Genomic DNA, 20,551 nt, shown 5'->3' with positions numbered 1-20,551 from the left:
TCAGATGCTCAGCCCCTCCCAAAAGACTGAGCTCAGTTCTGGGGGAGGGCAGAAAGTGGGGGGGTGGGGGGTGGGGAAACCAGGGTGGGATTCTTGGCTGCTCCCTGAAGGTCTCCCCACCATCAGGCAGGCAGGACTTGGGAACGATTGTGAGCCGAACCAAGCCTGGACGAGGAATGTGTTGGGAGTTGTCTGGGCTGGAGCCCCGCCCTGAAGGAAAATACCACTTTTGCTTCCCCTCGAAAGTGAAAGTGAAATTTCCCCTTGAAAATGAAAGCCCGCACGCACCCTCCACCCGAGCCACTAGCCCTGCTTCTGGCACGGGGGTTCGGCTTCACCGCCACCCGCCTTCTGCAGGCTTGGACAGCGGCCGGAGGCAGCTTTGGGACATCCCGCAGCACGGCTGGGCTAGCAGTAGGCCGAGTCCCGCCAGGGGCGCCTTCCCTCTGGCCGCGAGCGAGGCGGGGCGAGCGAGCGAGGAGACGGAAGGCGGAGCAGTGCCCGAGCGGAGTCGTCGTTGGGCCGCGCTCTGCAGCGGCCGTCGCCTGTCAGGGTTAGGAGCGCGGTGCCCGGCCGAATGGAGGCGGCCTACGTATACCGCCTGGCGGCAGCGCTGGGCTCAGAGCTGCAACGGCTGTCAGATGACTTCGGGACGGCCGCCCTGGCCGGGCTGGTCCCGCAGGTGGTGCGCCTCCTCGAGCTCCTGGAGACGCTGGCCTCGGACGGAGCGGCGGGCGGGCTCGGCGAACTACTGCTGGGAGCGTCGTCGGACGAGGAACCGGCCGCCGCCGCCGCCGCCGAGCGTTCGCGGCAGGTGCGGAGGCTCGTGCGCTCCCCGGCCGGGAAGGCTCCGGCGTTTCCCCGCGTTTGGGCACGGGCGGCCCGGCTTGGGATGGCGGCCTAGCCGGCTCTGCCGCGGGTCAGGAGCGCGCTCTCCCTCCGTTGGCGGCTTGGCCGGAGGGAGAGCGAGGTGAGCCGGCCGAGTGTGCGCCACCTCCCCGGCCGGGCCGGGCCTCTCCGGTGCTGCTGGCCGCGGAGCGCTTCGCACAGGTCAAAGTGAGCGGTGCGCTTCTTCCTCTGGCAGGTGGCGGAGCAGCGGCTAGCCGAAGCTCGAGAGCGGGAGCGGCGCCTCCAGAGCCAGCTGGCTCAGCTGGAAGTGGAGCAGCAGCGAGCCTTGAGCCGCCTGGCGGGGGGCCAAGCCCAGGAAGGTGAGGCCGGGCCGGGCAAGGAGTAACAATAACAGAGTTGAAAGGGGCCATTAGAGGTCATCTAGTCCAACCTCCTGCTCACATAGGAGACCTGTACTAGGGATTCCAACCGCCAGTGTCTTAGCGGAGGGGGAAGGGGAGAGGGAGGGAGCCCGGGATCTTTTCTTGCCGCTTCTGCCAGAGTCTCTGCGCATCCACCGGTTGTTTCTACCTCGCTTGAACTTTGAGCTGGGGGAACTCCAGCAGCCGTTTGGCTGTATTCCATGTTTTGATGTTGTGAAGAGCCGGCTGGCCCCATAGACATCCTGCTACTAGTGGTGGCCCCAAACAGAGCCTGGAGGGGGGGGCACCCATTAACAGATCACGCTTAGTTTGGAAGGCTGCAGTGAGCGATTCCACCCCGCGGGTGTGCTTGTGATGCAGAGTGAGCAGTTGCATTTGCACAACAGGCTTCTCTGTGGCGGGGTGTGGAGTGTGGGATGTTCCACAAAGCTAGCCTGGTTGCTTAAGTCATTAGCCCAGGTGTGTCCTGCCTGGGGAAGGCGGCAGCTTCCTGGTCTCCCGTGTGTGGTTTTGCTCCCAGCTCCTTGGCTAGATAGACCAGGAGAGAATCCAGAATCAAGCTGGACTGGAGAGAAGGAGAGGGCGGTTTCCTTCTTCACCGGAAATTTCCAGTTATGCATCATGAGTTGCAGCCCAGCCAGTAATGAAATCTGGGCATCCAGAGAGGAAAGGCAGGCGGGACCTTTGTTGGGTGCCCAACACACACTGGCGTGCCTTTGAGGATGCCACTCCCTGGCAGGGAGGAAAGAGAGACCTCCTTCTTCAGCTGATTCTTCCCAAGGGAGGGGGTTAAACTCACCCCAGCCGGCTCGATGGCTGAAGTTCAGAGGCTGTCATGTGGTTTGCTTGGTTTGGATTTAGTAGGTGATGTGAGTTCCAGCTGTAAGTTTACCATTTAGCTTTTTGTGCAGACCTGGTCAGTGGGTCTGTGGCACTAACACTAAAACAGTGGTTTGCCACTAACAGGATTTTGATGAGATACGGAGGTTCTTCCTTCTGTTCCATCGGGTCCATGTTGTTCTTGTCATCTTCTAATTGGTTTTATTACAATTCCCCTGTTTGGATTGTGTGAGCTAAGCAGCATCATTGGGAACTTACAGGCCTGAAGGAAATGAAGAAATGCACCCATGAATGCCGTAGGGTAACTCTTGATTGGAAAAGTAGCTGAAGGGTGGGTCCCTGGCATCGTCACTCAGATCCCCCTTGTGCCAGAGGAGCAGGAGATGCTGCCAGGGCACCCGATGTTTGTGGGCAGAGGGAGCACATCCTGCCTGCTGCGGCTGGGTTGAGCAGCTGTAGGGGAGGCGAGGTGGCCCCTCCTTCAAGGGTTACCTTTGCTGCTTACTTCCTGCTTGCATGGCAGCTTCTCCTGCCCTTGGGTACTGCCAACGGGAATCAGCCTTGCGAAGTTGGGCTCAAAGCTCAGCTGAGCGATGGCAAAGCCAAAGGGACGCCACAAAGCCAGTCTCTGTCCTTCCCCAGACGGCCTTGGCCGCCAAGAGCGGGAGCTGATGCTGCAGCTGAAGGAGGTGGTGGACCATCAGCGGGACAAGATTCGTGCCCAGGACCATGAGATCCAGCGCAAGGCCCGGGACACAGAGGCTGTGAGTGCCAATGGGTCTGGCTGGAGGGGAAGGCAAGGGGGGGGCCTCCCACCTCCCCCCAGTTGCTGAGGGTGGTTGTGGGTCTGTCTCCACAGCTGCAGGAACAGCTCAACCGCTTCATGACCATGAACGAGAACCTGCGCCGGAAGTTGGCCATGGTGCAGGCCCAGCTCAGGAGTGCCCTGGAGAGGAAGGGGGAGGTGGAGGCCCTCTGGGAAGCGGAAAGGCATGGCAGAGTGGCAGAGCCTGCCAGGAGTAGCATCCCCACGGTGAGCGGGACAGAGCAAGCACATGAAGGGAGGGCAAAGAGGGCTTGGGGCCAGTGCAACCTAGAGGGGCTATGGCTTCCTGGACACCTCCTTTGTCTGGCTAAACAAGAGCCCTGTGGACAATTACAGTGGGAGCTGTCAACCTTATGAGGTAGTCCAGATTAGAAACTGACTCCACAGGAAGACCCCAGGGAGTTAGGGAGGGCCAGCTGAGCCTTTTTCTAAGGCTTCCCTGCCTGTCTGGCCTTGTTGAGTTTCTGCCCAGCTTGAGGGCTTCTGGATGCTTATCTAAGGTCATTGCATTGCCTCCCTACAGCACCTTTTGTCCTTCTAAGTTGGGCTCCAAGTAGTTTTGGGATGGGGGAACGCTGGAGGGGGGGTCTCGCTGAGGAGCATGAGGCTGATGGCACCCCGAGTCCAGCCTGGGCACTCTCCAGGTGAAAGGGGGAGGTGATGCCCACAAGCAGGTGGCCAGCGACCAGCCATTTTATTCATGATTTTAGGCATGACTTCAGACTGACGTGGGTGGCTCACAGAACAAGGCAATGTAAATGTCCCCCTTCTTTCCTTAGGAACAGGAGGGGGATGTGGGAGGGGCTGCAGTCCCCTCAGAACACCCCCCTGACCAGCGCACCTTCTCAAAGGAAGAGCTGCAGCAGATCCTGCAAGAACGCAACGAGCTCAAAACTAGCCTCTTCTTGGTGGAGGAGGAGTTGGCCTACTATCAGCGGTCAGTCGGTCTCCTCTGGTATGAGGTGGGGGAAGGAGGGGGAGCTTCTCTCTGGATGAACCCATTGCAGTCCCACAACTGCCTTCGCTCCAGGACAGCTGGACTGATTCTGGCAGGGAAGCCCAAATTGGTTTTCTGACAGAGAATAGCCACTGCAGGGTCCTCTATATGGGAGTCCGAGGGGTCCAGCCCTGCTGAAAATACAGGGTGCTACCAACCCTGGGACCGCCCCTCTTCTTCGGTGTCTCCTGCCATAAGTCGCCTTGTCTCCTTCAGAAAGCTTTTGGCTATCAAGAGTGGCTTATTGGGATGGGTGGCTATTGAAATCAAAGAAATAATAAGTTCTTCTTAAGACTTGTGATGCTTAGCCTTATCCTACAGTGCTGCTGTTTTCACCAATTTGAAAAGCAGAGGGTTTTTTGCTTTCCTTCAGAAGACAGAGCCCCCAGCCCACCCAAAGGAAGGGGGTAGTTCCTTGAAGACCCTCCAGTGCAGGAATCCTCCACTGCTCCTCTCCGAGAGACATCTGTCCAGCCTTTACTTCAACACCTTCAGCCCCCAAGCCGAGTAAAGAGCGCTTAGTGTTCGGAAACACTTCCCACCCAAACGCTCCTAATTTAAACTTTTTCTTTCTTGCCTTCTGGAACCAGCTTGAAAAATTTCACCTGGTCTTCTGCTTGGTGGCCTTTTGGTGCTTGAAGATGGCTGCCATGTCTCCTTGTGGTTTTCTTTTCTCCAGGAAGCTCCAGTTTGCCAGGCTCCTTCTGTGATATCTGGAGCTGGTCCCAGCCCCAGACTCTGAAAGAGGCACAACCCCTTCACTCCTTCCCCATGAAGCCTGGCCTTGCTCACCTGCCCAGGGAGCTGGAGGCCAAGCCTGCCAGCTCACCTGGAGATAGAATAACAGAGTTGGAAGGGACCTGGGAGGTCTTCTAATCAAATTCCTGCTTAAGTATGATACCCTATATCATTTCAGACAAATGGTCGTCCAGCCTTTTCTTAAAAGCCTCCAGTGTTGGAGCATCCACAATTTCTGGAGGGAAACCCTTCCACTAGTTAATTGTCCTCACTGTTAGGAAGTTCCTCAGAAATTCCAGGTTGCTTCTCTCCTTGGTTAGTTTCCATCTGTTGCTTCTTGTCCTGCCTTCTGGTGCTCTGGAGAATAGCTAGACTCCCTTCTTCTCTGTGGCAGCCCCTTTGACATTGGAAGACTCCTATCATGTTACCCCTAGTTTTAGGTGGTCTCCAAAAAAACATGTTGACTTTAAGCTAGAGAAAACAGTGAAAGAAGCTGGGTCCCTGGGCTAGGGAAAAGAATTAACATAGTTCTCTGAGCCTTTAATATAAACAGCTTTTAAAAAGCTCAGGAAACAAGCAAATGACGTTTGCTTCAGGAATCTGATTATCTTTAAAAAACAGGGTTAAAATGTTTAGCCAGAAAACTGCATTTGAATTTTGAACATTGGCGTATGTCTACAGGTAGAAAATTCTGTGTAATCAACTTTTTAAAAATTCCTAACTTTTTGCATCCCAGAAAGCTACTTCTCATTAACTTCTTTTGAGCTAAAATACAATTTACAAGCAGGTTCATTTCTGAGCTCACTAATTGGATAATTGCACTTTTTTTTTAAATCTCATGGAGAAACATTGTTTTATAATGATCAGATTATCCTAACCAATCTCACTGTACATTTGTTGTGCTCTGACAATAAAGGTTTGAATCCTAACTCTTTCTTCCAACTGGGAATGTTTACATTTTAATACCTAACATAATAAGAGTTATTGAATTTTCTTTAAAAAAAAAATAAAGTTTGATTTTAGTTATTGATGGTTTGGAGCACAGCAGAAACTTCTAATTGCATGACTTTATCCCAAGGGTGCTATTGAGCAGGTTCTGACAGGTTGTGGAGAACTGGTAGCGGAAATTTTGAGTAGTTCAGAGAACCGGCAAATACCACCTCTGGCTGGCCCCAGAGTGGGGTGGGAATGGAGATTTTGCAATATCTTTCTCCTGCCACGCCCACCAAGCCACACCCATAGAACTGGTAGTGAAAAAATTGAATTCCACCACTGCTTTATCCTCTCCAGTCAAGAGGTTGCATTATTTAAATTATTGTTGGTCACACAGGCCACTGCTGGGTCTGGCATTTTTATCCACCTATCGGTCCTTCCCCAGGACCTGGGATAGGCAGCTGTGATTGTTTGATGGTCTTAAAGCAGAGGTGAAATCTAAAAATTTTCCCTACTGGTTCTGTGGGCGTGGCTTCATTGGTGGGCATGGCTTGGTGGTCAGATGGATGGGTGGGCGTGGCCAATAACAATAAATAGTAAAAATAATAAACAAAGTATACATAACAATAAGAGGTACCAAAAAACAACTTTCACACTTTACACACACACAAAACACAACACAACTAACTCACACACAATGTAAAAGCAGCTGCACTTCACCCAAAATGGCCCCTGCAACAAGCAGGAACCTCACACAGCCACAAAAAGCTCAAAAACCAACTTTCACATTTTACACACACACAACACAACATAACACAACTGACTCACACACAATGTAAAAGCAGCTGCACTTCACCCAAAATGGCCCCTGCAACAAGCAGGAACCTCACACAGCCACAAAAAGCTCAAAAACCAACTTTCACATTTTACACACACACACAACACAACACAACACAACTGACTCACACACGCAAAATGCCACATACAGCTTTGTGAGATTTTGTGTGTTTGTGTAATTAGAATGAAACACTACAGAAACACACCAAATCTCAGAAAGCTGCAGAAATGTTTTATTTTATTATTTTATTTTATTTATATTTTTTAGATCAGGGGTCTCCAACCTTAGTAACTTTGAGGTTTGTGGACTTCAATTCCCAGAGTTCCTCAGCCAGCAAAGCAGTTGTTGACTGAGGAGATGGATTTAGCAGGCAGCTTCAGTTGCTAGCTGATGCAATGGGTGTAAAGCATGGCTTTCCCAGCCAGAAAGGAGCAGTTAATTAGGTAAGTGCCTTATCGCAGCCCAGAACCTCTTAAAAGGAGGTTTTTAAGATTCTGGTGATGAGGAACTCAGCTGGGATCACCAGAGAAGCCTTTTAAAACTTTTTTTCGGCTGAAGAGGTTGTTAAAAAAAAAAGAGTTTAAAGGGTTCTGACGATCTCAGCTGAGCCGCAGGATCATCAAAGGCTTTTTTTTTTTACTTTTACTTTTACTTTTTACTTTTTACTTCTTTTTACTTTTTACTTTTTACTTTTACTTTTACTTTTACTTTTACTTTTACTTTTTTACTTTTTACTTTCATTTTTACTTTCATTTTTACTTTTACTTTTTACTTTTACTTTTACTTTTACTTTTTACTTTTACTCTTAAAAGCATGTTTTCGGCTGAAGAAAAACTGCTTTTAAAAGTTAAAAAAAGACCTCTGCTGATGGTGCGGCTCAGTAGGGGGCGGGGCCAGGGATTTTTGCTACCGGTTCTCCGAACCACCCGCTGCCATCGCTACTGGATCGGGCAAGCCGGTCTGAACTGGGAGCATTTCAGCCCTGTCTTAAAGGTATCATCGCAGGAAGTGAGCTGTTAGGAAAGCTGCCTTTTGCAATTGACCATGAGGTTTTATTCCATGCCGATGGTGATCAGGTGGTGCTCCAGACGTTTTCAGATTGCACCCAAGGTGCCTACGACTATTGGTGCCACATTTGCTTTCTTTTGCCACAGTCATTTTACTTCTATTTGCAGGTTTTTGTGTTTTGTATCTTCTCCAGTTCTTCCTCTTCTCTTCTGCTGTCTCCAGGTACTACAACGTCCACTAACCAAACTTTTTTGTTTTTTTTACCAACAGTTGTTAAGTCTGGAGTGTTATGTGGCAGTGCCTGTCTGTTTGAATTCTAAAATCCCAGAGCCCTTTAGTTTCTTCATTTTCTATGACTTTCTCTATTTTATGGTCCACCCGTTCTTGCTTGCAAGCAAGTGGTATTTCTTGCAGATCTTCCAGTGCCCCAGTGTTGCCACTTTGCCATGCTGTCTGTGTGATCTTCTTGCAGCAGCTAACCAGGTGATCCGCTGCTTCTTTAGCTTCTTTGCAGAGGCAGCACTCGCTCTCTGTCGCTGTCTATTAATGGCATGAGAAATGAACCAAGAAACTGCACCAGATCCGGAGGCAGGACCAGGGTATTGGTAGACCCAGAGGCTTCTGAGGGAAGGAGTTTGTGTCAGAGCTTTGGGGTAAAACAGATTAGGAAACAAACTTCCCAGGAAAACTGGAACTCTACTTCACAGAGATAAGACCACGATAAGAGAGTTTTTGCAAGCCTGATTGAGCTTAATCACTGCTCCTTCTTATGTCTCAGGGAAAAATATGCCTGGGTCGCTTTGAATACTATCTTGCTTTCCAGGACTCTTAAGGAACATTTCAGCCCTCTTCATTTGCTTTCTTTCTTATATACTTAAATTATTCAGTTTGTGTAGCCATCCATCTGAAATAGTCATCCAGAGTCGCCTTACTGATGAGATTGGGGGGAGGGGGGATAAATTTAATAAATACATGTAAAAATAAAATATATGACTTTGGGCAGCTCACAGTAATTAAAATATTAAAAAACTAAATCTATACCCCCATTGTATAAAGACAATATAAAAAACCCACCATCTGGCATTATCCAAAGTGCAGTAAACCAGCATCTACCCACAATCGTCTTCAAATGCACTGCTGAGGCTCTGCCACACATCGGAGTCATTGCCTGCAATGGCAAACTGCCTATTTCCCACCCAGGGATCCCCCTGGAACTTCCAGCCTTCCAGCTTAGGGACTCAGCCCTTCGACTGTGGTCTGACACACGGTACACACGGATGTCAGTTGTTCAGGTTACAATTTTGTAATTTCCCTTATTGTGTTTGTATTTATATTACTGCATTTGTATTTTGTTTTTTTATATAGCAAGTCAGTTCGGGTCACCATGGAGTTGGGCAGTGCCAAAATCTAAATAATAACCTCTAGGCGCCTCACTTGTGGGGTGCCTCAGGGGTCGGTTCTCTCGCCTTTCCTATTCAACGTCTATATGAAGCCGCTGGGTGAGGTTATCCGTGGTTTCGGGGTGGATTATCATCTGTACGCTGATGATACTCAGCTGTACATTTCCACCCCGAACCACCCCAGCAAAGCTGTCGAGGTGATGGTCTGGTGTCTTGAGGCTGTGCGGGTCTGGATGGGGAAGAACAGGCTCCAGCTCAACCCCACCAAGACAGAGTGGCTGTGGGTTCCGGCGTCCCGGTACAGTCAGCTTACGCCTTCGCTGACTGTTGGGGGTGAAGTTCTGGCCCCCAGGGTAACGGTGCGCAACTTGGGCATTCTCCTGGACAATCGGCTGTCCTTAGAAGAACATCCTTACGCACGGTCACTCACGCCCTCGTTACCTCTCGCTTGGACTATTGCAATGCTCTCTACATGGGGCTTCCCTTGAAGAGCATCAGGAGGCTCCAGCTAGTCCAGAATGCGGCTGCACGGGTAATAGAGGGAGCACCACGTTGCTCCCATATAACACCTATCCTGCGTGGCCTGCACTGGCTGCCGGTAGCCTTCCGGGTGCAATTCAAGGTGTTAGTGATCACCTTTAAAGTGCTCCATGGCTTAGGACCGGGTTATCTACGAGACCGCCTTCTGCCACCGATAGCCTCCTAACGCCTGTGCGCTCCCACAGAGTGGGCCTGCTCTGGTGCCATCATCCAAACAATGTCGGTTGGTGGCCCCCAGGAGGAGAGCCTTCTCTGTGGCAGCACCGACCCTTTGGAACGAGTTACCTCCGGGGTTACACCAACTCCCCGACCTCCGAACCTTCAAGCAGGAATTGAAGACTTTACTATTTAATCGTGCGGGACTAGCCTAAGTGTGTTTTAATTAATTTATTTATAATTTTAAATTTTAAAGGGTTTTATATCGGTCTATGACCGTTTTAGTTAATTAGGCCTATTAAATATTTCGTTTTAAATTTGTTTTAAATTTGTGATTTATACTTTGTATATTCTGTGTTTTTAATATGGCTGTAAACCGCCCCGAGTCCTTCGGGAGAAGGGCGGTATAGAAATTAAATTATAAATAAATAAATAAATTTTAAAAATGTCAATAAATCTTCCTTCCAGTGGTCCCCGATTGCCTCTCTAGGTTTGCTGGAGGCTTTAAGGAAGAGACTGGACAGCCACTTGTCTGAAATGGTCTAGGGTTTCCTGCTTGAGAGGGGTTGGACTAGAAGATCTCCAGGGTCCCATCCAAATCTGTTTTTCTATTACTCTGCTGTTTGTTGTCTTTTTCTACCCAGCTTCCTAAAATATGGTGCCCAGATCTGAATAGCGTCTTCTAAGTGCAGAAGGGAGAGGAGAGCAGTGGCTGCTCTTGGCTCATGTTTAGCCTGTGACCAAAATGGAAGGCAACATTCCAGGTGTAGTCCTGCCAAGGCTTTATAAAGCAGGACCAACGCTTCACATGATCGTGATTCTATCCCCCTGGTGATGCAGCCTAGGACTGCATTGGCCTTTTTAGGCAGCTGTCGCACCCAGCTGGCTCATATTTAAATGGCTGTCCACTAGGACACCTGGATCCTCTCGCAGTTATTAGAGGAGAGGTAATTTCCTCCCCCCCCCCCCAATACCATTCCTGAGATTGAGCTGCTTCTGCCTCCAGGGAGCTGCTTAATGGGGAGCGAGTCCCTGTCCTCCTCCTGCATGCAGTGAAATCTGCCATCAAGAAGCAGCGCAAGAAGATCTGGGCCAAGATGCTGGGCACAGAAGAGGAGCCGGGAGGCAGGTGGGTCTCTTGCCAGCCTTAGGCCAGCTTTGTCCTCCCCAAGCATTATTCATCTCTCTCCCCCTCTCCCTCACTCCCTCTCTGGCAAATGTGTGGTCTCCAACAAACTCACTAGCCACAAAGAATCTGGCAGCCCAGCTCCCCTTGACCTGGACAGATCAGAAGCAAATAGGATCTGGCCTCTTGCGCACCTGGGGAGAGGAAAAGGGACTTATTAATTTGGCCCCCTCAGGCTGAAGAGAGGACATTTTGCCCTGACATTTTGCCGTTGTGCTGGTTCACCTTTATAAATCCATCTTTTTATGACCAACTCCAAACTTTTGGCAGGTATGGAGGTGAGGCTGGTGCTCTGTAGCTCCCTGCATTGACCGGAAGGTGGGACCGTGTTTGTCCTGCAGCCACCCAAGGCAGGTTCTCCAAAAGAGTGCAGGAAGGGCGGAGGCAGCGAATCGGATTAAACTAAACAGAGGTGTATATCCTCAGATAGTTTCTCCAACTTGGTTCTGTCTTAAAAATAACCTGGCATGGTAACATATTTTCATGGAAAGAGGCTGCTTAATCAGATGTGTGTATCCTTCAGTAGTTTGTAAGTGCCGTAATTTCATCTCCTGCAGTTCAGGAAGGGAAATGGAAGAAAATCAGCCAGGTTTTAGGAAGAGGTTCGTTAACGAGGGTGCAAAATTAAAGGGAGAAAGATGCGAACTATAGCCGTTCATCTAATCAGATGGTCCAGAGGTTCTAGCAGTGGCAGCACTCCAAGGAAATGCCCCCCCCCAATTTCAGCACACACACGTATGCACGCAAACTCACAAAGCTCATTGAGGTGTCTGCAATGCCTGCTCTGTTCTGCTCTATTTCAGGGAGGAAGAGGAGGAGGAAGGTGAGGGGTGGCCGATAGGCTCTCCTGGCTCTGACTGCACTGATGGCCACCTGCCCGAGTCCAGGATCAAGAGCTTGTGAGTGTGGGCTGGACAGAAGGGGGCAGTTGCTGAGCTGGGAGGGATTCCTGCTGGGGTACCGAGACGTCTCTCTGAGGACAAGGGGAAATAAGCAGACCACCGGCCCTGGGGGGCTTTTCTGGGAACCCCTCCCTAGGAAGGTGTAGCTTTTGGTTTATGGATGAAGCAGCTGATCTCATGGCTGAAGCAGGGAAGTCACAGGGTGTTTCTTTCCCAGTCCAGCCTGAAGGCCGTGGATTTCCTGGAAGTTTCCTGGAGTTCAAAGTTAGCCTCCTCTCATCAGCCAGACTCCAGTGTGTGAACTTGGTGAACTCCCTAAATTTTGCATGACCCCAATAAATGCCAGGCCCCTTTTCTCTCCTCACATCCTCAGGAACGCCGGATTGAGAGCAAAAGAGCTCTGAGTTCCCCAGTGGGAGAATCACTTTTGTATTTATGCTTGTTTATTACCTCCCATTTTTATTTTTCTTATAAGTAACTCAAAGTGGTGAATACTATATTCCTTCCTCCACTTTTTCCCCCCTCCCCAACAACCACACTGTGAGGTAGGTTGGGCTGAGAGACAGTGATTGGCCCAAAGTCACCCAGCTGCCTTTCATCCCTTAGGCAGGCCTAGAACTCACCATCTCCTGCCAGCAATTTCACCACTAGAGCAGGCTTCCTAAGTTGGCTTGGGATGCAGTGGGGCCTGGAGGTGTGTTGACTCTCTACTCCATGTGCAGCTTTCCCCATAGCAAGGCCAGTCCCTGCTCCAGTGGCTCCTCTGCCGAGAACCACAGGGGCACCAGTGGTCAGAGCAATGGCCAGAGACATTTTCTTGCTCTCTGTTCTCAGGGATCTCCTTTGTGTCTCTCCCCTCCCAGTTTCAACCAGTGGTATCACAGAACCTCCCAGCCCAGCCCCCCGGAAAGCAGGCCTGGAACCTGGGAGATCATCAATGCAGAAGATGTGGGTCCAGGAGAAGAGCAGAGGGAAGAAACGCTCCCCGGTGGCTCCTCTTCCCCGGGCCCAACTTCCCCACTTCCTTGAGCTGGGATATTCACTGCTGGACTTGCAGCTCTGCCCTTCTTTGCCAGCAGCTTGGAGGCTCTGCCCTTCCACACCCCTTGTCCTCTCCAACAAGGCTGCTCCCTGTGTCAATAAAACAGAAAATGTGCAAATGGGAATGAAGAGCCTCCTTGGGAGGAAGCGGAAATCTTCCCCCTTCCGTTACTGAAACAGAGGGAGGGGGCAGGGCAGGATATCCTACCCCACCAAGATATCCCCCTCCCACCAGTTTCCATATACCGCTCAAAGCAAGTCTTTTATGCAAACCGTGGAGAAAGCACCCCTTCCTTGGGGAGGGGGAGGCAGGGAGACAAGCTAGGAGCCTCTGGGAACACCCTCTCAAGGCACAACTCCTGGTGCCCCTCCCTTCCTTTTCCCTGACCTGAGAGGAAGCTGCAGCTCAACCTGCTCTGACCTCCAAGAAAGAGGTAACCAGGAGGGGCTCCCCTTCTGAGTCCAGGAAGGTCTCAAGAGGAAACTGCAATGCTTGAAGAGAGACTTGGGAGAGGGGGGCTGGCAGAAGTGGAGGTCAATCGTCTGGGTGGAGGCTCCTGCTCAGGGGCGAGCCTCACCGTGGAAGCGGGCATCTGATCTGGCCCCAAAGAACAAGTGCACAAAGTTCTTTAGCTTGGAACCAAATAAAGTTCTCTTTCGGGTTTTTGACGCTGCTGCCCCTGCTCGCTAGGACTCCAGCCTATCTGACCAATCCGGGTTCAGTGGAGTCCCGGCATTCGTAGACACTCCGCCTTAAAGCCTTTGGGGCCTGTGAATGCTGAGGGGTGTGTGGGTGTCCTAGTCTGGGGTTGTGCCAGAATCCATAAGACAAAGAAGTTCCGTCCCTACCCCACCCCGTGGGCTCCGCTAGTCAGGAGGTTGCCTTGTGCAGGGGCCTCCCAGAGCCTTCCTGCAGGTGACTGCAGCCGCCCGAAAGGCTGGTGCCAGAGACACTGCCAAGCCTCTCGGGCGACGATGCTCTTTGGCTCCTTCCTCCTCTGCCCGGCCAGCTTCCTCAGGAAGACCCGCAGGAAATAGGCGGGAGGCGCTTCTGCGCTCAGGGTTGCGGCCGCCCGACTTCTCCCAGCCGGGCCCCCGGGATGATGGAGCGCCGCTGGGTTCCTCCGCCGCAGCTGCTGCTGCTGCTGTTGCTGCTCGGCCTGCCGGACTCCGGGCGCGGCACCTCGGAGCTGGAGCTCGGGGGAAGGCACGTGTGCACGACGGAAGATAGGTAAGAGGGGTGTGTGTGTGTGCCGTCCGGCCACGCTTCTTTTCCATGGTCGCTCGTGCGCTCCGCTCTGCCAGGCAGGGTAACCCCGAAGGTGGCGGGGGCTTCCGCTCCAGGGGCCGGAGGGCGCCGGTGGGGCTTCTGGAGGGGGGCGTCTTTCGGCCTTCGCCTGCCGCCTGTGGGTCTCTCCCGGCCCTCGCCTGCGCCTTCCCTTTCCGCCCATTCTCCGCCCGAGGCTCCAGTGTACTTCCCGTGCTCGGACCGGCAGGGAAAGCTGGGAGCCGAGGTGGCAGTCGGGCGGAGGCTTCCCGGTTCTTGTTAGGGCTGTTTGAGCCTAGCTCCTCCGTCCGGCCAAGAGTCCCGGAGCAGCGCCGCTTCGCCTCGGAGCGTCTCGGATAATTCTCCTCGTCCCGCGGGCCTTGCAGCGCTTGGCTCCGGGAGACTCGGAAGGGGTCTTCAGCCTCTTAAGGGAGGAGGCGGGTGGCTCCGCCGAGGACGGTCTGGTCCTGGCAGTTATTGTCAAGGTTGGGCTTTCGCTCTCTGGCTAAGGGCGGTCTCTCTCCCGCTAGCCTACCGCCCGTCCTCGTCTGCTGCCCGGGATGGAAGCAAGTGGGGTCCGAGTGCCCCCTGGGTGAGTTGCTCTCCGTGCGAGGGGCCACCGACACTTCGCCAGCCTGGAGCTCGGGGCGGGGCGGGGAGGGCAGGGCAGGGCAGGGCAGGGACCCGGACCCAGACCCGACGCGGTTTCTTCTGCCCCGGGAACGCCGAAGGGCGGGGCAGAGCTGCAGGATGACCCCTCTGCCGGTGGCTATGCTGATGCTTTGCGCCCCCTTCGGGGGGAGGGGAAAATAATGGTCCCCTCACCTCGCCCCCCCCACCGCTTTCCTCGCAGCCCTCTGCTTGGGCGCCGACGCCTGCCAGGAGCGGGAGATCTGCGTTCGCCCGGCGGTCTGCCGCTGCCGGCCGGGCTTCTTCGGGGCCAACTGCAGCGCCCGTGAGTACCGCCCAGTTGGGGGAGAGCCAAGAAACCGCTCCCCCAATTCTGAGGGAGTCGGTAGGCAACCACGGATTCACCCATTTTACCGTGGCTTTCCTGGCTTGTTGGAGAACCCCTCCCACCAGCCCTGTTTGGGTCCCCACCCTGGCCGTGGGCTGAGCAGGAAAATGCTCCTCAGATTGGCACCTGGAAGGGCACCAGGGTCCATGACCACTTGGCTCCTCGGACAGACCCTGTTTTCGGCCAGTCCTACAGTAGGGGAAGGGGGCTGGTCCAGGGTTTGAGGAGGCCTGTGCTTCTCTTTCAGGGTGCCCGGAGCAGTTCTGGGGACCAGACTGCAAGCAGAACTGCCACTGCCACCCCCACGGCAGGTGCCATCCAGCCAACGGAGAGTGCAGCTGCCATCTGGGCTGGTGGGGACCGCTCTGCCAATTGGCCTGCCTGTGTGGGCAGCGAGGCCATTGCCACCCCGTCACCGGCAGCTGTCAGTGTGATCCCGGCTGGTGGGCCCCTGACTGTCGGAGGCAGTGCCAGTGCAATCTCTTGGGCTCCCGCTGTGACCCAGCCATCGGCCTCTGCCTGTGCCATCGGGGCTGGTGGGGCAGGCGATGTACCTCTCTCTGCAGCTGCAATGGATCACCTTGCGCCCAGGAGTCCGGCCGATGCGAGTGCACAGCAGGGTGGTGGGGGGCAGCCTGCCAGCACCTTTGCCAGTGTGTGCACGGCTTGTGCACCCCTCAGGATGGACGCTGCACCTGTGATGCTGGCTACAGGGGCCCCAACTGCACAGAGCCCTGCCCTGAGGGGACCTATGGACCCCAGTGTGCCCATAGGTGAGGAGCCTGTGACCCAGAGAGGCTAAGGGAAGAGCCGAGAAGCTGAACGCTGGGCTGCCAGGGTGCCCACTTGCCACCTGCTCCTTTTCTTTCCTGCCCCTGCAGCTGCGGTCACTGCAGGAACCGAGAGCCCTGCTCCCCCACAGAGGGGGACTGCCTGGCCTGCGACCCCGGCTGGAATGGGACCCGTTGCTGGCAGCCGTGCCCTCCGGGGCTGTATGGAGACAACTGCACCCAGCCATGCCCCCGTCACTGTCTCCAAGGAGAGACTTGCCTACCGCAGACAGGACAATGCCAGAACTGCGAGGCAGGATTCATGGGGTCGAGGTGGGGTCTGAACTTGGGCCCTCTGCGCCAGCAGCAGCTGGAATCTTTCTGGCTGCCAGAAATAGGGAGGGAAGGAAGCAAGGGCAGCTTTGCAGAGCTGTGGGAGGGACGTGGCCGGGGTGGAATCTGCTCCTGCCCCAGAGAGGGCTCTGTCATCTCTTCACTTCTGCCTCTCAAGCCCTCTATGGCTTTGCTGCAGGTGTGAGGCCTCCTGTCCCCCTGGCTTCTTCGGAGAAGGCTGCCGGTCCTCTTGCCCTGACTGCTTCTTTGGGAGCTGTGATCCTGCTTCTGGGACCTGCCTCTGCCAGCCTGGCTACTGGGGCACCAGGTAACAAGGTGGGGCGGCGGCAGTGATCCCCTGCTTCCCCCGGTCTCACGCCACATTTTCTCTCTGCCTCCTTTGCAGCTGCAACCAGAGCTGCCCGGAAGCCTTCCATGGCCCCAACTGCTCTGTGGTCTGTCCCTGTGCAGGGGGACCATGCCACCCTGTTTCTGGAGACTGCCCATGGGGTGAGTCTGCCTTTCCTGACCGGAGCCTGAGGCCAATCCAGAAGGTGCCCCCTGGGGAGGGGGGCTTCCTCACTGACTCCTTCCTCCCTCTCCCAGAAATCCAAGGCCAGGAGGCCCTCCTTGCAGGCATTCTGGGCCCCCTCCTGCTCCTGCTGGGGCTCTGCTGCTGCTGCTGCTGCTGCCACCACCGCTGCCGTGGGGCAGCCTCTCTGGTCAGGTGAGAGCCCCCCCCACAGCCAAAAGAGTCAGAATGGACCCTCTTTGGCTGGGTCCACAGCAGGAGTGCGTGTGTGTGTGTGTGTGTGTGTGTGTGTGTGTGTAGAGTTTCTCTCTTGGGACTGGATTGATTCCCATCCCAGACGGGTTTGAGCAGAACAACCGGGGGAACGTGGAGAATATCTAGTCCAACATTGGGAGGAGGCTGAAAAGCTTCGTTTATGCCTCCTTGCTCAAGCTGCCCTGTGATTCCAGCAAAATGAGACCCTGCCCAGCCGGAGGATGCCTGGACTGGGAAAAAGTGGGTCTTCCCGGTCTGAGTTCCCCCTCTTTTCTAGGGCACCAGGGGCTGAGCGGGATCTCTTCCCTCCAGCGAAACACCACCTGATAGCTGGGTTGCCCGGCCTCCCTTCCAGCTTGCCCTGCTTCTCACCAGGGGGCTCAAAGCTTCCACGGGTGACAGGTGAGAATCTACCTCCAAGGAGCGCCAGCACGAAGGGCCTGCCTTCCTGTACCCCCTGCCCCCACTTGCCTGTTCTCCCAGGAACTAAGGGGGGCTGAGGGGCAGTGCCTGTGGTGGGAAAGATTGGGCCTGATAGCCATGCTCTGATGCTTGTCTTCCGCCAGTCGCCCACCGAGACCTGGAGGTCCCCTTCAGCCCCAGTTTCATCGAACCAACATCCACTGCCTGGCCCTCGGACAGCTCCTTTGGCTCTTCTGAGGGAGTCAACGAAGAAATGGGGGGCTGCCAAGGGTCTCAGTCTGCTCTCCCTCCCAGTGAAGGTAGGAGTGCGAGTGGGGGGGAAGGTAGGATCCCCCCTCTCCAGTAAGCCTATATCAATCTTGTCTAGTGCCAAAGGATCGTAGAGCCAAACTAGGGAAAAACAGTTTTAGCAATTCCCGAGTGTCCCACTCTGATTTTGCTGCTGACCCCTTGGGAGGAAGGGAACAGAATAACAGAGTTGGAAGGGACCTTAAAGGTCGTCTAGTCCCACCACCTACACAAGCAGGAGGCCCTCTCCTGTTTCAGACAAATGGCTGTCCAGTCTCTTCTTAAAAGCCTCCATTGTTGGAGCACCTACAACTTCTGGAAGGAAGCCATTCCACTGGTTAATTGTTCTCACGGTCAAGAAATTTCTCCTTAGTTCTAGGCTGAATTTCTATTTTATTAATTTCCATCCATTGCTTCTTGTCCTGCCTTCAGGTACTTTGGAGAATAGATGGACCCCCCCTTGTTACTCCTGGTGGAGGGTGGTGGTGGGGAGGGGGTGCTGTGGCCTTGGCACAGCCCTAAAGGGAAGGGGCTGCTTGTGCTTAATGCGCAGGTGAGGCTCAGCTGCAGGTGTGTCATGAACTCCAGGTATGGCGGGATGAGGCCCCCAGAGGGGCTGCTCAGCTGTACCCCTTGCCCCTGCTTGGGGTACAGAGACTGTATTGTGTTAGTGCCCCACTAAGGTGAACCCAGCCCAGTCTTTTTTTTTTTTAATCCCCTTCTCTGCCCTTTCAGCCTTACCAGAAGGCAGCATTCTCCTCGGGGCAGCAGCGTTGCACTCCTCGCCCTTCGCCATCCCTCGCACCTCCAGCATCGCCAAGGGCAAGCGGCCCTCCGTCTCCTTTGCAGAAGGGACCCACTTTGGCCCTCAGAGCCCCAGGGCCCTCCCAGAAGCCCTCAACCCTGCCCGGAAGCCAACAGCCTCTAAGAGCTCAGTCCAAGGACCTCCTCCTCTGCAGCTCCTCCTCAACCGCCCCACAGGGGCCTCATGGCACTCCTTGGGCAAAAGCTGTTATGAGAATGTGGCACCAGCTGCCTGGGAGGACAGTGGCTGGGCCCCTGAAGGTCACCATCCCGGCAGCTGCAGGAGCTGGGCTGGTGGCTCCCAGCACCTGGTGCAGAGAGCGGAGCACCCGGAGGCAGATGCTGTGGAAGCTTGCGTCCATGAGTCCAGCATCACCACCATTTACATGACCGTGGGCCAAGCTGGAAGGTTTAGCAAAGACCCCCCTCTGGCTGTCCAATGGCATCAGAGCAGCGGGCAGGAGGAAGCTGCCTGGCCAAGAAGTCTGCAGAAGGTGCCTTGGAAGGCTCTGGATGCTGCGAAGGGCACCTCAAGGAAGCTGGCCGCAGAGAAACAGCCCAGCACAGCTGAAGCTCAAGGCCTGCTGGCTCCTGACAAGCAGGCGGAGGGTGGAGGGAGCAGGGGCACCCTAGAGCCACGACCCCTCCCTGGAGGGGCACAGCCAGTGAAGCAAACATGCCCTGCCTCTGAGTTTGCCTGAGGAGCCCAGCTGTGTCCAGCACCCTCCTACAAACAAGTGGGGGAGTGAAGCTTCAAGGGGTCCCGTGTGGGTGAGGCCAATCCTGCCATGCCCTAGAAGGGATTGGGCCCCTAACCTTCAGTCCTTTTGGAGGCTTCCCTTGCCACTGGAAATGCTGAACCCGGAGCCTGCCTGTGGTTGCCTGATGCCTCACGGAGCCCTTCTTTGCTCTTCCGCTCAGAAAAGTCTGTGGCAATAGTCTGGCATCTGGACAGGTGCTGCTTTGGGTATCTCTCTGTCGCTGCATCGCCATGATAAGGCAACTGGCCTGGAACTGCAGGCACCTGCCACTCCTGCTACCAACAGTTGGGCTCTTTTTCTTGTGGATATCCAGCCTTGTAAGGGTATGGGGAGCTGCCAGTGGTGACCAGCAGGGAGCAGTCTTGGGCAGAAGCTGTATCTGTAGAGGCTGAAGGGGCAGTCTTGCCCCTGAAACCTCCCTGGAACCCTTGAGCTTGGCAAGCCGAGACCCAGAAGAACCAGTGACCACCTAAACAAAACATTCATCAAAAGGATGAACAAGAGTTAAGACTGTATTAACTATGGACTCAGTCTGAATTGGGATTAAAATGATTCTAGCTTTATTAAACCCCAGGTACTTCTTCCTGGCCTGTCCCCTTGTTGGACTGTGGCAGCCAACAGTGGTTTATGGTTAACTAAACCCTGGTTTATAGTTTATGGTTTACTAAACCTTGGATTACTTAGTGCAGTCTTCTGGGCCCACATGACACCCTGAACCCCGACTAAAGCATGCCAGTTACTTCTGCTCAGAGTGCAAACGAATGTATCGGGATGCTCGCCTAGGACCTGCGTTTCAGCCTCTCCTGGCCCTTGTGGGTCAGGAAGGCCCCTGATTAAAAAGCCAGATCTGAGCTGTGTTCAGACCAGCCTTTGCACCCAAGCCTGCGCCTCCTCTTTGGTGGAAAAGTTCTCACCCCTGCTGGGTTCTCCAAAGTGGGGGGGGGGCACTATTTTTGCCTCTGAATGTTATCACAACTTCACATGGGTTCTGTAATCCTTCAAGGGGGTTTGAATGAACATGCCAGACCAGAGTTTTAATTTGTGATTTGTTGTCTGGCTTTGCAATCACAACTACCCCGCGTGCAGGGTGTCGGTGTGAAAAGTAAAGCCCCCACAGTCCAACTGAATCAAAGGGACCATGGGAGTCAGATGGAGCAGTTGGGCCAGCCCTGTCCTACAGAAACCTCACCAGGTTCGCCTCCCCCACCCACAAAGGGCGTTCTCGGAATCTCCAGGCACATCATATCCTGCCTGGAATACATTCCTGAACCGTCCTCCCAAAAGGTTCTGGATGCCTGTCAGCCTGGAAGAATTAGCCACTTCCAAAGCTCTGGGCTCCATCAGGCCCTTGTCAGATGTAGGTCCCAAATGGGGTGTGGGTGTCTCTTCTCAGAAAAGCACCTCCCAAAGAGCACAGCTTGAAA

At 54.0% G+C, this 20,551-nt stretch overlaps 2 protein-coding genes across 5 annotated transcripts; both read left to right on the top strand.

The window, feature by feature from the left end:
* The first annotated feature begins 255 nt into the window (after positions 1–255).
* RILP (Rab interacting lysosomal protein) lies at positions 256–12,795 on the top strand. Of its 3 annotated transcripts, none has more exons than XM_058163880.1 (8): positions 256–814; positions 1,085–1,208; positions 2,754–2,875; positions 2,971–3,144; positions 3,723–3,874; positions 10,554–10,676; positions 11,537–11,632; positions 12,499–12,795. In XM_058163880.1, the coding sequence occupies exons 1-8, from the start codon at positions 578–580 to the stop codon at positions 12,662–12,664; spliced, it is 1,194 nt and encodes a 397-aa protein (XP_058019863.1). In that variant the 5' UTR covers positions 256–577; the 3' UTR covers positions 12,665–12,795. The 3 variants fall into 3 exon arrangements, with proteins under 3 accessions (XP_058019863.1, XP_058019862.1, XP_058019864.1); XM_058163879.1 differs by having other exon boundaries at positions 258–814; positions 3,717–3,874; XM_058163881.1 differs by lacking the exon at positions 10,554–10,676 and having other exon boundaries at positions 259–814; positions 3,717–3,874.
* A 151-nt stretch (positions 12,796–12,946) lies between these two features.
* On the top strand, positions 12,947–20,026 carry SCARF1 (scavenger receptor class F member 1). Of its 2 annotated transcripts, none has more exons than XM_058163877.1 (11): positions 12,947–13,907; positions 14,474–14,535; positions 14,797–14,898; positions 15,209–15,314; positions 15,843–16,064; positions 16,264–16,392; positions 16,471–16,574; positions 16,671–16,791; positions 17,129–17,253; positions 17,418–17,573; positions 18,298–20,026. In XM_058163877.1, the coding sequence occupies exons 1-11, from the start codon at positions 13,777–13,779 to the stop codon at positions 19,065–19,067; spliced, it is 2,028 nt and encodes a 675-aa protein (XP_058019860.1). In that variant the 5' UTR covers positions 12,947–13,776; the 3' UTR covers positions 19,068–20,026. The 2 variants fall into 2 exon arrangements, with proteins under 2 accessions (XP_058019860.1, XP_058019861.1); XM_058163878.1 differs by having other exon boundaries at positions 13,606–13,907; positions 15,209–15,734.
* The last annotated feature ends 525 nt before the right edge of the window (positions 20,027–20,551 follow it).

This window comes from Ahaetulla prasina, chromosome 1 (genome assembly GCF_028640845.1).
Source record: "Ahaetulla prasina isolate Xishuangbanna chromosome 1, ASM2864084v1, whole genome shotgun sequence".
In the NCBI taxonomy this organism is placed as follows: domain Eukaryota; kingdom Metazoa; phylum Chordata; class Lepidosauria; order Squamata; family Colubridae; genus Ahaetulla; species Ahaetulla prasina.
This window is presented reverse-complemented; position numbering and strand designations above follow the sequence as displayed.